The following is an 18,517-nucleotide window of genomic DNA, read 5'->3' on the forward strand; positions in this document are numbered from 1 at the left end:
AAGCATCTTTTATATTATAAAATGCATAACTTGGGTTTCTATGTAAATTTTTTATCAGGTGCCATACATAACCTTTATGTCATAATTTACTTAAATCAGGCTTACATTTTTCTTTATTATAATCTGCCATCGTGTCAAGGAAGCTTAAACTGGATTGATACAATGTCAACACAAGAGTGAAAAACCTATTTCTGTATTGTCTGCCCTATTGAGCGCTTCTTCATTTATTTCCCAATGCTTCATTAATCATTGATTACATGATCATATCCTTGTTCTTCTGTAGGTCTCCAAAGAACCCAGAACAGAAGATTATTAAACGAGTGATTGGTCTGGAAGGAGACATTGTAAAGTAAGTTTGAAGGCAAAGACAGATGCCGCATTTCTCTGCACTTTCATACACATTTACTGTAGAGTGATTAAGTGCATGCTTCCTAAAGGACAGAAGAACACAAGAATATGTTTACTATCAGGCAAGGCAACAGAAACTAAGTGATGTGTGTTTATACACAATACATTTTATCATGCCTTGAAATTATTTTATATATGTTTCCTCTTAGAAATGCAGAAGATTCATACATTTATAATGAGTATACAGAATCCATAGCTGGAAATGCGTAGTAATTGTTATCTTGGTGATGGCACATTGTGTTATATTCTTCACGGTTTTATATACCCTAGTTAAGCTTTCAAGGTCATATTTAAAGAAAACTCATTGCCCTTCTCATATAGTATAATATAGTCTGGGGGGGAAACAAAATAACTTGGAAATACATGTAAAAAGGCTGAAACTTAGTTTAGTGCTCTCATTAAGAGAAACAAAATGAGAGCATTGCAGGTTTGATACCTTTACATGTAAACATGCATGTAAATACATATAAAAAGGCTGAAACTTTCTACAAGACTCTATTACTGCAAAGATTTATATGGCATAACATTAAGACCTGTATAGATCTATTTTTTATGCCCATTTTGAATATATTTACATCCAAAACCAGTTTGAAAACTCTCAGTCTATTAGGGCTTTCTGAGTTAATAAAGAGGCCTTGCCCATTCAAGATCCTCATCTATTAGAGTAGAAAGTGGCTACAAAGCACATCTATTTCCGCAGGACCTGTCATGTCTGTTCATTACACGAACATCCAATGCATTTCAGTAGATACTGTGTTATGCTTCATTTGTCTCTGTAGAGTAATTAACAATTTGGTGCTGCATACCCAAAAAGATTACAGCTGATGTTACACCCAGTGGGACAATATGGTGATGCTATTATTTTCAAGGGACCCCTCTAGCAAAAAGTAGAAATCCTAAAGGAAAAAAGGAGAACTCTTAAATTCACAGTAGTATATCTGATGTTTGAGTGTATTTATGGTTGTTGTATTTTTGTTTTAAAGCTAAAAACAATTGAACATACTATATGAGGCTTTCTATATTTTTTATACACTGTGGGGGTCAGTGATCAATTGAGGTTGTTTTTGTGTCAGTTTAAAGTTTTGCTTTACTTTTTGAGCCTGCACTAAATTTATGAACTGGTGCACATTGACAATATATTTGGAGTGAGTGCAATGTGGTTTACACCTTTAGGGCTCTTTCACACGAGTGGATGCAGTGCGTAGAATCCTCTGTGTGAAAGACAGCCAAGCCCCCCTCTGAACAGCGGAGACACTCAGTATTAACATGATTGATCATGCTCCGTGCCTCCCTGTGACCTTTTTACTACAAAATCTCAGTGAGATAAAGTTGTCACCATGATTTTGTAGTAAAAAGGTCACAGAAAGGCAAAGAGCATTATTAATCATGTTAACGCTCTGTGTCTCTGCTGTCCAGAGCGGGGCTTGGCTGTCTTTCACGCAGCGGATCCCACGCACGGCATCCACTCGTGTGAAAGAGGCCTTAGGTGTAAAAGTACGCACATAGTAAATGAGTCATAATCCAGGTCTAATCGCACTTTTAGCTTTCAAACATAGACCACTGTGAAAAGTGGCAAGGATCACAAAATGTTGAAAATTTGAACAAATGTCGTAGAAAATGTCCCAGTTGCCAAGACTTGCGACTTTTTTAGACCACAAAACTGATTAATCTATTTGGATAAATGTTCCCCTGTATGTTAATCAGTGAACTAACAGTAAAAACATCTCCAATTCCACAACAGTTGGGACGCTGTGTAAATTGTAAATAAAAGCAGAATGCAATGCTGGTAGAACCATATTTTATTCAGAACAGATAATAGAAAGCATATCAGATGCTGAAATTGAGACATTTTACTATTTAATAAAACAATTAAGTCATTTAGAACTTGATGGCAGCAATGCTTCTCAGAAAGTTGTGGCAGGGCTATCACTACTATTGTGTAGCATCCTCTCTTCTTTTAACTGTCTATAAACATCTGGGAAGTGAGGAGACCAATTTTTCTGGAGTTTAGAGAAAGGCATGTTGCCTTATTCTATAGGATTCTAGCTGCTCCAGCAGTCTACTCCTGGGTCTTTGCTTGGTTTTTCATTTAATGATAAACCAAATGTTTTCTATTGGTGAAAGGTCTAGACTGCTTCTTTTGAGCCATGCTGTTGTGATAGATGTAGTATGTGATTTAGCATTGTCTTGCTGAAATATGAAAGGCCTAACTGACAGAGACATTGTCTGGATGGGAGCATATGTTGTTCTAAAGCCTAAATATACTGTTAGCTTTGTTAGTGCCTTTCCAGATAAGCTTTCCATACCATAGTACTATTGCAACCCCTATACCATCAGAGATGCATGCTTTTGAACTGTGTGCTGATAACAAGCTGGATGGTCCCTCTCCTCTGGAGTCCGCAGGACATGGCATCAAATTTTTAAATTTTATTTGAACACTGAACAGTTTCTATTTTGCCTCAGTTTATTTTAAATGAGCTTTGGCCCAAAGAAGATGGCGGCGTTTCTAGATCATGATTGCAAGTCAAACTCTGTTCACAGACAATGATTTCTGGAAGTGGTCCTGAACCCACACAGTTATTTCCAGTACAGAATCATACCTGTCTTAATGTATTTCTGCCTGAGGACCAGTTGATCATGAACATCTATTTTTGATTGTCAGCCTTATCCCTTGTGCTCATGGATTACTTGAGTTTGGTAGGATATTTAAAGTCTTTGCTATTTCACGTTGAGGAACTTTTCTTCTGAAATTGTCCCACAATTTTTAGATACAGTATTTTGCAGATTGGTGAACCTCTGCCTATTTTTGCTTCTGAGAGACTCTGTCTCTCTAACATATGACTTAGTTACAAATTGCTTTTGTTGCACTGTCCCAACTTTTGTGAAGTATGTTGATGCCATTAAGTTTTAAATGATTTTTTTTTTCATTAATTGGCACAATGTCTCACTTTCAACCTCTGATATGTGTTCTATTTTATATTCTAAATAAAATATGGGTCCATGAGATTTGCAAATCATTGCATTTTATTTTTATTTACATAGATTTATTTTTTGAATATGTGTTGTATTTAGGAGAATATTTGAAAGCCTTCATTCAATACTGAATACCTAATGATATATAAATAATAATAATAATAACATTTATTTATATAGCTCCAACATATTCCACAGCATTTTACAATGAGGGTGTTCAAGTGCAAAAAGAGTCATAAATAACATGGCAACAAACAATGATGAAGCGGGTGGGGAGGCCGGTGAATGGAGAAGAGTTATGGCATGTGATAGGCCAACCTCAAAACATGTGTTTTTAGGGAGCACCTAAAACTGCACAATGTATTAACCTAATTGCTTCGGGTAGGGCATTCCAGGGAAGTGGTAGAGCTCAGGAGAAGTCTTGTAGACTTGAGAGGTTCAGATTATGGTGGATGTTAGTCGTAAGTCATTAGCTGAATGGAGAGCATGGGTAGACATAAATAAGCGAGGATATGAAGGGGGGGTGCAGCACTGTGGAGAGCTTTGTGGGTGAGAATGAGCAGGTTAAATTGAATCCTGTACTGTATGAGTAACCAGTGCAATGACTGGCAAAGGGTTAAGGCATCAAATTAGTGGTTAGACAGATAAATGAGCCTGGCTGCTCTGTTCAGGATAGATTGGAGAGGGGAGAGTCTGGTGAGGGGGAGATCAATTAGTAAAGAGTTACAGTAATCAAGACGGTAATGGATCAGGGCAACTAATCTATCTATTTATCTAATAAGAACATAAAATTCCACTGCACTTTCCCAAAAAATTGTGTATTTACTACACCAGATGCAAAGTTTTAGTTCTCTCTATGGAACCTTTTTCAAGCAGTAACAAAATGATGCAACAGTGCATATATAAATACCACCCACAATATGATTTAAACAATTAAATTAATTAACAAACACAGTGTAAAAGTGCCCACAATATTTCATAAAATATCATTAAATACACAATTAAATATCATATCATATCATACTAATTAAAAACATAATCGATGGGTGGAGGGAAAAGGAACTATAGCACATGGTAACTTGGCGTCTCAGAAAAGAGATTGCATCTCAGAAAAGAAATCAATTAGTAAAGAGTTACAGTAATCAAGATGGTAATGGATCAGGGCAACTAATCTATCTATCTATCTATCTATCTATCTATCTGTCTATCTATCATTAGGTATTCAGTATTGAATGAAGGCTTTCAAATATTCTCTTAAATAGATGAAGCATGATGTAGGAAACATACACGGTGTAAAACATCAAAAAAATAAAGCATTAAAATATCAGATTCAGAACATGGCATTATCTTTAAAGAAATAATCTGTTGCAGTGATTGTCTTGCTGTAGCCAAGTATTTTTGAATAGGATCACAAAACAAGTGCCCTTAACTATGTTTCGCATCATGTAACATCATGCATTCTAACTTGTAATTTGTTCCAGGCTATGATTTGCACGTATAGGATAAAGCCTTAACATGGCTCGACTGGGACCTTGATTAGAGTCTGAATTGCTATCTTTGTGTAGTGGTTTAGGTAGTACGAAAGATCCCGATCTGACCATTGCAATCATCTAAAATCCATCTTAGGTAATTTGAGTTGACACAGCTGCACAGTTACCAGAGATCTTTACTTACAGATTTATTTTACAAAAAGAAAAAGAAAAAACATTTTCTTAGGGTCTTGAAAATTTTTACAGGTCAGATTGCTTGCTGAAAGGTAAGGCTTATTTTCTGTGGCCAGTTTATATATATATAAATATAATTTTATATGCCTAATTAATGTTATTTAAAAAGCTTTTTAATGATGTTTGTGGAAGAAATACATTTGTACTTTGGTTAATTAATGTATCATACATCAGTAATCAAATACAAATTAATACATTTTAACAAACAAAACAAAGTGTCTGCTTACAAATGCAACATAAAAATGCTCACTGCATTATTTACCAGTAATAGACTATAGTACATGTATTAGTAGTACAGTGCTTACTACAGATGTAGCCAACATTATCCTAACTTACTTACAGTGAGGAACAGAAGTATTTAAACACCCTGCGATTTTGCGAGTTCTCCCACTTAGAAATCATGGAGGGGTCTGAAATTTACATTGTAGGTGCATTCCCACTCTGAGAGACAGAATAAAAAAAAAAAATTCAGGAGATCAAATTGTATGATTTTTAAAGAATGTATTTGTCTTGCACTGTTGAACATAAGTATTTGAACACCTGAGAAACAGCAAGAATTCTGTCTCTCAAAGACCTGTTACTGTGCCTTTAAAAAGTCCACCTCTACTCCACTCATTAATCTAACTTAGTAGCATCTGTATGAGCTCTTTAAAGACACCTGTCCACCCCAAAGTCAGTCAGACGCCAACTACTACCAAAGATCTGTCAAAAGTCACCAGAGACAAAATTGTGGACCTCCACAAGGCTGAAAAGGGCTACGGGCAATTGCCAAGCAGCTTGGTGAAAATAGATCAACTGTTGGAGCAATTGTTAGAAAATGGAAGAGGCTAAAGACGACTGTCAGTCTCCCTCGGACTGGGGCTCCATGCAAGATCTCACCTCGTGGGGTATCACTGATGATAAGAAAGGTGAGGAATCAGACCAGAACTACAAGGGAAGAGCTGGGCAATGGCATGAAGAAAGCTGGGGTCACAGTTTCAAAGGTCACTGTCGGTAGAACACTACGCCGTAATGGTTTCAAATCATGCATTGCACGGAAGGTTCCCCTGCTCAAGTCATCACATGTCCAGGCCCGTCTGAAGTTATCCAATGACTATATGGATGATCCAGAGGAGGCATGGGAGAAAGTCATGTGGTCAGATGAGGCCAAAGTAGAACTTTTTGGTCTAAACTTCACTCGTCGTGTTTGGAGGAAAAAGAAGCATGAGTTGCATCCAAAGAACACCATCCATACTGTGAAGCATGGGGGTGGTAACATCATGCTTTGGGGTGCTTGTCTGCGAAGGGGACAGGATGAATGCACTATATTAAGGAGAGGATGAATGGGGCCATTTATTGTGAGGTTTTGAGCAACAACCTCCTTTCCTCAGTCAGAGCATTGAAGATGGGTCGTGGCTGGGTCTTCCAACATGACAATGACCCGAAGCACACAGCCAGGATAACCAAGGAGTGGCTCCGTAAGAAGCATATCAAGGTTTTGGAGTGGTCTAGCCAGTCTCCAGACCAAAATCCAATAGAACATCTTTGGAGGGAGCTGAAACTCCGTGTTGCTCAGCGACAGCCCCAAAACCTAGAGGAAATCTGTGTGGAGGAGTGGGCCAAAATCCCTGTTGCAGTTTGTGCAAACCTGGTCAAGAACTACAGGAAACGTTTTGACCTCTGTTTTGCAAACAAAGGCTTCTGTACCAAATATTAACACTGATTTTCCCAGGTGTTCAAATACTTATGTTCAACAGTGCAAGACAAATACATTCTTTAAAAATTATACAATGTGATTTCCTTTTTTTTATTTTTTGTTCTGTATCTCAGAGTGGGAATGCACCTACAATGTGAATTTCAGACCCCTCCATGATTTCTAAGTGGTAGAACTTGCAAAATCGCAGGGTGTTCAAATACTTCCGTTCCTCACTGTAAGTTAGTCTTATTATGCATCCTAGAGTCAAGAAAATGCTGTCTACATCTGTACATTTCATAATAAATTTGTATTACTACTGACTGTATTATATATATATATATATATATATATATATATATATATATATATAAAGCTCTCACATGTTTTCATTATTTAAATTTGATTTATAATTTAAACAATGATATATATTGGATTAGAGACTACACATATTTTGAATTTGGTTAAAGCTTCTCCCCACCCAAATAATTGCATGTTCATTGTGTCTTGCTATTAGTCTGTACAATACTTGCTTTGCTTGTAGTCTGTTTGCTTACTGTGTTCTTGCTTTAAAGGGGCGCAAGGAAGTCGTATATATAGTAAGTTATATGGGGGGTAATTAAGCTGTCTGTCTATCGGGGGGTGAAGAACTGTTCACCCTTATATTGGAATATTTTGAACCAAGAGGAAATGTACACCGTACACAGGTCAATAACTGGGAAAATTATCAGGAAGGATCATTCTTCTTTCCTGATAATTGTCCAAAGTAAAGGTGCCGCTGATCAGCTGATGAACATGCAAAAGCTCAATTACCTGGCGGAAGCATCGTAGATGCGGTCACCTAAAGGCCCCTGTACATGGGTCGACATAGCAGACAATTATCAGGAACAAACAATTGCTTGCTCATTACAGGAGATGCAAGCTGCATTTATATGCAGCAATCATTTCCGTTGTATGAGGACAAGCAATCTTTTTAAAGTTCCCAATATGCAGTCATTGTTTCTGCTGCCCAGAAACAATGAATCAGGTGTCGCCACCAGCGATATTTTTACCGGATGAGCTGCAAGTGCTAGAAACACCTTTCTGATTATTGGCCAGATCATTGTCCATTTAAAGGGGCCTCTAATCATTGTTCTTTTGGTAGCATGCTGTGTAAACAGGGATCTACTGCCCAGCAACAATGATTCTCTTTGGAGATGAGTAATCACAGCAGTGATGTCCCGTCCCCGTACGGCAAAGGTAATTGCTGCATGTTAGTGCAGCTCTCACCTAATCTAAAGCAATTATCTCTGTATTTTTGAGGATTAATTTTATTATTGAACAACAACCATGTTCTCAATGAACCCAAAAAACTCATTAATATCAAAGCTGAATATTTTTGGAAGTAGTTTTTAGTTTGTTTTTAGTTTTAGCTATTTTAGGGGGATATCTGTGTGTGCAGGTGACTATTACTGTACATGATTATTAGGCAACTTAACAAAAAACAAATATATACCCATTTCAATTATTTATTTTTACCAGTGAAACCAATATAACATCTCAACATTCACAAATATACATTTCTGACATTCAAAAACAAAACAAAAACAAATCAGTGACCAATATAGCCACCTTTCTTTGCAAGGACACTCAAAAGCCTGCCATCCATGGATTCTGTCAGTGTTTTGATCTGTTCACCATCAACATTGCGTGCAGCAGCAACCACAGCCTCCCAGACACTGTTCAGAGAGGTGTACTGTTTTCCCTCCTTGTAAATCTCACATTTGATGATGGACCACAGGTTCTCAATGGGGTTCAGATCAGGTGAACAAGGAGGCCATGTCATTAGATTTTCTTCTTTTATACCCTTTCTTGCCAGCCACGCTGTGGAGTACTTGGACGCGTGTGATGGAGCATTGTCCTGCATGAAAATCATGTTTTTCTTACCTTGCAGACTTCTTCCTGTACCACTGCTTGAAGAAGGTGTCTTCCAGAAACTGGCAGTAGGACTGGGAGTTGAGCTTGACTCCATCCTCAACCCAAAAAGACCCCACAAGCTCATCTTTGATGATACCAGCCCAAACCAGTACTCCACCTCCACCTTGCTGGCGTCTGAGTCGGACTGGAGCTCTCTGCCCTTTACCAATCCAGCCATCTGGCCCATCAAGACTCACTCTCATTTCATCAGTCCATAAAACCTTAGAAAAATCAGTCTTGAGATATTTCTTGGCCCAGTCTTGACGTTTCAGCTTGTGTGTCTTGTTCAGTGGTGGTCGTCTTTCAGCCTTTCTTACCTTGGCCATGTCTCTGAGTATTGCACACCTTGTGCTTTTGGGCACTCCAGTGATGTTGCAGCTCTGAAATATGGCCAAACTGGTGGCAAGTAGCATCTTGGCAGCTGCACACTTGACTTTTCTCAGTTCATGGGCAGTTATTTTGCGCCTTGGTTTTTCCACACGCTTCTTGCGACCCTGTTGACTATTTTGAATGAAACGCTTGATTGTTCGATGATCACGCTTCAGAAGCTTTGCAATTTTAAGAGTGCTGCATCCCTCTGCAAGATATCTCACTATTTTTGCCTTTTCTGAGCCTGTCAAGTCCTTCTTTTGACCCATTTTGCCAAAGGAAGGGAAGTTGCCTAATAATTATGCACACCTGATATAGGGTGTTGATGTCATTAGACCACACCCCTTCTCATTTCAGAGATACACATCACCTAATATGCTTAATTGGTAGTAGGCTTTCGAGCCTATACAGCTTGGAGTAAGACAAGATGCATAAAGAGGATGATGTGGTCAAAATACTCATTTGCCTAATAATTCTGCACGTAGTGTATATATATATATATAAAATATAAAAAAAAAAGGCAGCACTCCAAGGATAAAATGAAAAAACAATCACCTTTTATTCATCTATGTGGGCAGCGCAACGTTTCGGCTCAGCACTAGAGCCTTTCTCAAGCAATTGTTTGAGAAAGGCTCTAGTGCTGAGCCGAAACATTGCGCTGCCCACATGGGTGAATAAAAGGTGATTGTTTTTTCATTTTATCCTTGGAGTGCTGCCTTTTCTTTTAATATTTTGTATACAAGGACTGCTTATCCTTTGGGCCGTGCACCCTTCTATTGATTGAACCCTCTGTGCTGCCTCATTTTTTATATATATATATATATATATATATATATATATATATATATATATGTGTCTGTGTGCTATATTGACTGCTGGCAGATATTTATGTGTGCGGTATATTCAATGCTGGTGTATATTTTTGTGTGCGGCATATTCACTGCTGGTATGTATGTGTGTAGTATATTCGCTGATGGTAGACATTTATGTGTGAGGTATAGTCAGTTGGCTACTTGGCTTTCTCAGCTTTGATTTTTAATGGTGGGGCACCATTTTATTTTTCGCCTAAGGCAGCAGAAAAGCTGGAATTGGCCATGATTTGAGTACATTTGCGTATGCTGAGCTGCATTCTGAGTCCTAAAATGTTCCACAAAAATGTTCTATATCTGGCTTATTTGCATATGAAGTTGACTCCCTATCCAGCATATACCTATTGACATCTTTCCTATTCCAGTGTACTATTTATTATATGATATGCCAAAAACAGGAAATGTGGCAAACTTCCATTGTCATACAGAGCTAACTCATTCTATTTCAAGTTCTTAGTTACAGTATATGAACAGCTTGGTGAAATACTTAACATTTGCATTCAGAAAGAGAAGATAGCATCTCCTTTTCAATGCTTATGATTAGAGATGAGCGAAGTTTTAAACAATTTGATTTGGCAGCTTCGCTGAGCTTCAACAAAAAATTGATTTCTTACAAATTGCTTCATCACAAATCGCATTCCATTGTATGAAGTGGGCACAATGACAGGAAATGGCGATCATGTCACCCCTCACCATTTAACCCCTCAGATGCTGCTTTCAATGCTGATCGCAACTTCTGAGACTCACATTCAGATGTTCAGAGGTTAATCCAGGGTTAAAAAATTATTATACTTACCTCATCCACTTGATCATGGAAAGGGCATCACACTCACCGCAGGTCCTTTGGTGGATTTTCTTTAATCAAGACAATAGCGGACGGCCTCAGTGAATGAGTTGAGTATAATTTTTTTTTTTACATTCAGCCACCATTTTTGGAAAAATGTATTTGTTACCACAAGGAAATTCTGCTTCGTGGCGAACCAAACTTTTCCAGAAATTTGGGTCGAAGTCCACTTTGGAAACTTCGGTTGGCTTAACACTATTTATGATCTATTTTTTTTTACCTCTTTCATTTCTGTATTGTTCCCTCTCCCTTTGGGAGATGCTTTTTTTCTCTTTTTATTTTTTATTAGTCTCTCTTTTTCTTTCATGCTACCCTTTACTTTGTTTCTTCTATATCGGTTCAAATAATGAAAATCAAAAAGTGTTTATCACAGTCTAATATTTGTTAATGACAGTGTAAGATGCAGTTCTAGTTAACTCTTTAGTGACCAAGCCTGTTTTTGCCTTAATGACCAAGCCAGATTTTGGAAATCTGACATGTGTCACTTTAGCAAAGAATAACTTTGTAAAGGTTTTGCACATCAAAGTAATTCTGACATTGTTTTCTGGTTACATATTGTACTTTACTTAGGTGGTAACATTTTATTGATAAAATATGCATATCTTTATTAAGATAACTTACAAATCTATGAACTTTTTTTTAAAATTGGCATATTTTCTTCTATTTTCAACTGCAATATTTCCCATACATACATAAATACTATTCAATATTTGTATCAGAAATATATGTTCACATCTTTACTTAGTTTTTGCTGCATTGGCCTATACATATGACTATGTCTCACCAACAAAGCAGTTGTCCCACATCATTCTGATGCTGTTGTGAGCAGCGTTCTGGTCTGACATATAATTACTTATTGCAGAAAAAAAACTGAACTGTAGTGAAAAGCTACATGTCTTACAACTGAATTTCTTTAACTATTTAGCTTCAACATTCCTGACCCTGTACTCATAAGGTTAGATTAAGCCTGATTCACCTCCCTCCACCCCCCCTCCCCCATATATCCCCTGTTAAATTGTTCTCCCCCAAGTTACTGTTCTTTTTGAGATGTAGCTGGAATAACCCGACTAGATTGTTACACTCAGTGATTTAGAAGTTGACTAAATTCCGAAATACTTGAAAACTGTAGTGGTATAGGCGCACCAATAAAGACTTTGGTCCTAATTTGCTATTTGATTGTCTGTCGCCCCATCATCAACTGTTATAGGTTCAATAGTTTTTGAGAACTAGATAATTTTTTTTTACATTACTACTTAATTATTGTATAATTTCATTGTAATACATGTCATGACATTTAATGCTATGTATATTAATCTTATTTACGTTTATGGTATTGACTTACATTATCATTTCTTTGTAAAAAATAATTACTTTTTGAACTTGTAAAATTTTAATACAGAAAGAATTTAAGAAAAGCTACATGTCTAAGAACACGGAGCAAAATGTCTCCAACTATGTTGCAAATTCCAGTTTGTTCACAATATGCAAGTAGGGCTGTAATGACAAGCTGGCATTCAAGGACAGTTACTGGTCATACAAAATTTCTTTAGCCCTATCAATCCCTATATGAGAGATGAACGTGCTAAGTGATGCGGTGCACCATAACAGGCCCCTGCCCGGCAATGTAGAAACCGCTATGCACACAGTCAACCAGTCACCTACAGAATATATAAAAGGACAGCGTCCAGAACCGTCTGTAGGAACAGTAATGGATCACTAATTCCCAAAATGATTTCTACACGTGTTGTGGGGTGTAAGAGGTCCACAATATATTTTTTTTAATAAAGCCCTTAGTGTACTGGTGAGGAACAACTCAATAATTAGAGATCCTCCAAATAAAAAAAATATAATGCCAATATCTTGATACAGTAATGTGATTGGAATTAACAGCTTTGTCTAGCAGGACATTGTCATAAAAAAAATGAAATAATAAAGATTAAGAAAACAAATCAGAAAAGGTAAAATGTGTTCCAATGTTCCAAAATTAGCTCCTCTGCCTATCCCAAAAGGATCCCTCCCTCTCTGGAAAGCCCACAAACTAAACAGTCTATTTATACGGACTGTATCACAAGCCCCTGTGTTTGCAGCATGGAGGTATTTAAAAAGGGGTATGCTGGTATAAAAATTATCATTGTACACATGGTACCCTTTGTGTAGGTATGGCGCCAATAGATTCCACACAATTTTTCCTGATGTCCCAATATTATAGGGGCAGTCTGGGGGTTTAAGTTGTGAGTCTCTGCCCTCATATACAGACAGACCGCAGGTGTAGCTGGTTGTGCTCTTGCACACCTTATATAACTTTAACCCATATCTGGCATGCTTGGACGGAAGTAAAGGTGGCCTTTAAAACTAAAAAGGGATTCATCGACGGATAGATCTTTATCAGGGGTATATAATTTTAGAAATAAATCCTTGAGGAGGGAAATAAGTGGTCTCAATTTATTTAGGCGGTCGTAGGCTGGGCTAGTTCTGGGGGGGGACTTAGGAATTATCAGAAAAATGCATAAACCACATTAGGGCTTCATAGGGGTTTTGGGACATAACTGCTGCAGACACAGGGGTTTTGTGGACAGTACTCGCAGCCCAATAGGATCAGACACATGTCTTCTTTGCAATGCCCATGTCCAGGGTAAGTCCTATTTTTTATTTTATTTCAGGGATACTTGTGGGAGTCCACCATCTTATATAAATAGACGTGGGCTTTTGTACAGCAAATTGTGTGGCGTACAGATTAGTCTCCTGCACAATTAATTCCAGGACTTTATTGTCCACAAATAAATGAAAAAAAATCATAAGGGGTAAAATTGGTAAGGTCCACATTAATTTGGGGAGTAGATAAAAATTGGGGTACTTGGGGGGAAAATAATGAAGCAGGGACCCACGTAGTAGAAGGGACGGAAAAGCTTGGTGGAGAATGAGAAGAGGTGGCGACTTGTACCACCATAGGGCTATGGGGTCTGGTGGAACTAGAGTCCCCGCTATCGGGAAATCTTTCCGCCTCTGAAGCAGTGTCGGAATCAGAGTTTTCAGAGCATAGAAATTCATATACCTGATCTGCACTATATAATCTTTAAGCCATTTTTTTTACTAAAAAGCTCAGAAAGAAAAAAAATATATATCTCCCTCACCCTAAAAATGAAAAGTAAATGTTCGCTAGCGTCAGTAGTGTTGGGTCCACTGACCGACAGTTATGGTCGGACCCTAACAGATGCCCACTGACTGACTAACAGATGCTCACTGACCTACTAACAGATGGACAGTGACAGATGGCCTCTGACTGCCAGTGACAGATGGCCTCTGACCACCAGTGACAGATGGACATATGGGCCCTAATGAAAGGAGGTAAATGACCCTCTCTAATAGACGCCTAATGACCGACACCCCCTGACCAACTGTAACAGGCACTTAGTGACAGATGCCCACTACCCGCCAGTTAATGACGGACAGTTTATAAATAGATTTTTCTTTTTTTTCCACAATAAATTGCACAGCCAGGACAGAAGTCTGATCTCTCCCTCTCTCCTTGCAGAACAACTGCACTGAGGGAGAGAGAAGCACAGCCCATGTCCTGGCTGTGTTAGTAAATATAATGGATGTGATCTCCATGATAGGTTTATCATGGAGACCACATGATCAGGGACCAATAGTAATGGTCCCTGATGGTTACTGTGCTGAAGGCAGATCTTCAGCACAGTAATCAGTGTGCATTCCTGCACCATTATTATTTTTTTTATTCTATGGGGGAGAGAAGCTCCTGCCCTTTATTCAAATTTTTGGGGGCCATACTGCCCTGATCGGGGTGCTGGAGGAGACAGATCTACTGTAAGGTTGGCGGCCGGCATAGTCTGCTTATGCGCCGGGCCGCCATCTTTGTTAAGGTACTGAGGGGTGGGGTGAGGATCGAGACCCAGCTTTCCATTATGGGGAAGCTGGGGTACCCGATCCTCACACCGGAGGATCTTCCGACTTTCTCCCTCCTCTCTTACATGATCAGAGCTTCCGGCATTTTCGGTGATCGTCGTGATACACTGTATTATGGCGATCACGTGATCAGGGAATGCTTTTCACGGTCTCTGATCACTGCCCCTGCCCTTAGCTACCTGTGATAGCTGTGGGCAGGGAGCTCCTGTGCTTTTTTTAGTGCTAGCTTGGGCTGAAGTGCTGCCGTAAAAAGGCGGCACTCCAGCCCAAGGCCCCTTAGTGAAAACACCTATGGGTGGTTACTAAGGGTTTAATAGACTGACTGTTTTCTGTAGGTGTCATTCTGATTCTTCCCTGTGTCTGAATTTCATTTTGAATATTCCAGACCCCACTTTGTTTTACTTTCCCAATAAATACAGGGGGGAATTTATCACAGGGATTTTATTTATTTTTTATCCGTCTTAATTAAAGAGGTTGTCTTTTGAAAAATAATCTGCAATTTTCAAACCAGTTCCTGGATCTTAATTTGTAACTGCATTTAATTAAAAATGTTGTATTATATCTGAGCTATTCAATAAAATGTATCTGTAGAGCGCCACCTGCTGTTTGTTGTTTTCCTTATTTCTTTGTCCCCTACTGAGAGGGACACACATGCTCAGTTCCATCCGTCAACTGCCTCCTTGGTTTGATAGGGATAAAGCTACAGCAGAAAGGACATGCCTCCTGAGCTGCCAACTTGATTTAAATCTAGCAGAACAATTGGAAAAATTAATGGTGATAGCTCTGGATCCATGTAACGTACAGGGTTGGTTCTAGTGCAGCATTCCACTATTACCATAATGGTACTCTGCAAAAATCAGTTTTTATGTGTATTTACTGTACTTATTGCATGCAGAGCGTTAATAGGCCTTAGAAACCAGTTGCTAGCTGGGGCTCTTGTCATCCACAACATAAGGACTGGTTAGAGCATTTAGCAAAGAGACAGTGGATGTCTGTGCAGTATAGTGTGTGCTGAGGCAGCAGAACACAGCCCTGAGGAAAACTAGCTCACAAAGAACGCTTACACATCAGCGAAAATGGAGTCAAAAAATGTATATATTTAACCCCTTCCTGACCTATGATGTACTACTATGTCATGGGAACCACTGCGTTCCCGCAAATTGACGTAATAGTACTGGTGCCCGTGCAATCACTGCTGTATCTGCAGGCATCACTGTAAAAGCAGATGCCGGCGGATTAACCACTTCTATGCCGCGGTCTGCTCTGACCGCGGCATAGAAGGGGTTTGTGTTGGGTGAATGATCGTGTCCCCACACTGCTTTGGCGGTGACCAGATGCGTCACAAGGCAGCCCGATGCCATGCAGAGGCTGCCCAATGCCTTGCACGGCATTGGGAACTGTCTTCTACTGTTGCAGAGGAGATCCAGCCTCAGCCTCAGTGTATGACTAACAGGCAAGTATTGTAATGATGTATTGTAATGCATTGCAGAAGGGAACAGACCCCCAAAAGTGAAGATCATAAATAAAGTAAAGAAAAAAAGAAAAATAAAGTGTTTTTAATAAAATTAACCCCAAGCGTTTTTCTTCCTTTTTTCATGGTCTCGTTCCAAGAGCTATAACTTTTTTATTTTTTCGTCTATATAGCTTTATTAGGGCTTGTTTTTTACGGGACAAGTTGTAGTTTTTAATGGCACCATTTTGGGGTACACATAACTTTCTTATTAACTTTTATTAACTCTTTCTGGGAGGGAGATGGGGAAAAATAACAGTACTGCCACTGCGTTTTTACATTATAAATTTTACGGCGTTCATTTTTCGGTACAAATAACATAATATCTTTATTCTCTGGGTCAGTACAATTACAGTAATACTAAATACAGAATTTTTTTTTTTTTTTTACGTTTTACTACTTTTTTTGCAATAAAACCCCTTTTATAAACCCCAAAAAATATTTTGCATTGCCACTTCACAAGACCCATAACTTTTTTTTTTTTTTCTATGGAGGGCTTGATTTTTGAGGGACGACTTGTATTTTTCATTGGTATCATTTTGGAGTAAATGCCACTTTTGATCGCTTGTTATTAAGTTTTTTTCGGTGGAAACTAAGAATAAATTAGAAATTCTGTCTTTTTTTTTTTTACAGCGTTCCCCATAGAGGATAATTTATGTAATATTTATGTAGTGCGGGTCGTTACAGACGCGGCAATACCAAACATATGGGGGATATTTTCTTTTTGCTATTTTTTTTATTGAAAAGCGTATTTTCTATGGAAAAAAAAGCATTTTTTTTATTTTATGGATTTTTTTATTTAATAAATGTGTATTTTTTTCTATTATATTTTTTAATAATTAATAGTGCCACAAGGGGACTATAATATACAGTATTATCTCTATAATGCATTACATTTCAAAAGCAATGCTATTCAAACATTAACCGGGAGGCTGCGCTAGAGAGGCACAGCATGCTGGAGATAACTGAAGACAGACTCGGGGCCCTGATCGGAAGCAAGGTAAGCTTCCCAACACATCAGCACCCCGCAATCGCATTTTTGGGGTGCTGATGGGAGACAGAGGGAGTCCACTCCCTCTGTCACCACTTTACATGCAGCGGGCGCCATTGTGCCCGCCATGTAAAGGGTTAAACATCCCGGATCGGCACTACTGCCGGTCCGGGCTGTTAGAGCAGTTCCCCGGCTCTCATGTGAGAGTCGGGTCCACGTTCCACGCTGCACGGGGGAGCCGTGCAGGGCTTAGACTGAGCCGCCATAAAAACGCGGCGGCCCAGCCTAAGGCCCCTTAGTGACTGCCGTAAAAAAGCTTATGGGTGGTCACTGGGTTAATAAAGTAAAAAAAAAAAAAAAGCCCCTTCCCCCTTATTTTAAAATACAAAACTGAAAAATCTAATAAAACCCACACATATTAGTCCGTAATGACCGACTCTATACATATATCACATGATCCACCCTGTACGATAAACACCATAAAAAAATAAAAACGGTGTAAACACCACGCGATCAAAAAGGCGTATGTCCCACAAAATTGTATCAATAAAACCGTCACCTCATCCTGCAAAAAAATTAGCCCCTACCTAAGACAATCGCCCAAAAAAAAAAAAAAACTATAGCTCTCAGAACATGAAGACACTAAAACATCATTATTTTTTTATTTCAAAACTACTATTATTGTGTTAAAGTGAAATACATAAAAAAATATACTTATTAGGTATCTCCACGTCCGAAACACCCAGCTCTATATAAATATCACATGACCTAATGCCTCAGATGAACACCGTAAAAAAAAAACCATTTTTGTCACATTACATCACAAAAATTGCAACAGCAAGCGATCAAAAAGGCGTATGCCCACCAAAATAGTACCAATCAGACCGTCATCTCATCCCGCAAAAAATGAGATCCTACCTAATAGAATCAGTAAAAAAAATAAAAAAGCTATCACTCTCAGACAATGGAGACACTGCTATTATTGTGCTAAAGTAAAAAAATAAAAAAGTATCGAAAGTATCGCCATGTCCGTATCAACCAGCTCTATAAATATACCAGGTGAACACCGTAAAAAGACAACAATAAAAAAAAAAACAACTGTGTAAAAAAAATATATAATTTTTGTCACATTACATCACAAAAATTGCAACAGCAAGTGCTCAAAAAGGCGTATGTCCCCCAAAATAGTACCAGACTGTGGATACACTAAAATATAATTTGTTCAGTTTTAAAAATGCTATTATTCGGTAAAACTTAAATAAATAAGAAAAAGTTGA

The 18,517-nt window shown here is 38.4% G+C and overlaps 1 protein-coding gene across 1 annotated transcript in view; it reads left to right on the plus strand.

The window, feature by feature from the left end:
- IMMP2L (inner mitochondrial membrane peptidase subunit 2) overlaps positions 1–18,517 on the plus strand; it is a 1,176,402-nt gene that overhangs the window by 760,560 nt on the left and 397,325 nt on the right. The window contains exon 4 of the mRNA XM_044280335.1: positions 284–349. Coding sequence (XP_044136270.1) covers positions 284–349 — 66 coding nt within the window. The remainder of the gene's footprint in view (positions 1–283; positions 350–18,517) is intronic.

This window comes from Bufo gargarizans, chromosome 2 (genome assembly GCF_014858855.1).
Source record: "Bufo gargarizans isolate SCDJY-AF-19 chromosome 2, ASM1485885v1, whole genome shotgun sequence".
Classification (NCBI taxonomy): Eukaryota; Metazoa; Chordata; class Amphibia; order Anura; family Bufonidae; genus Bufo; species Bufo gargarizans.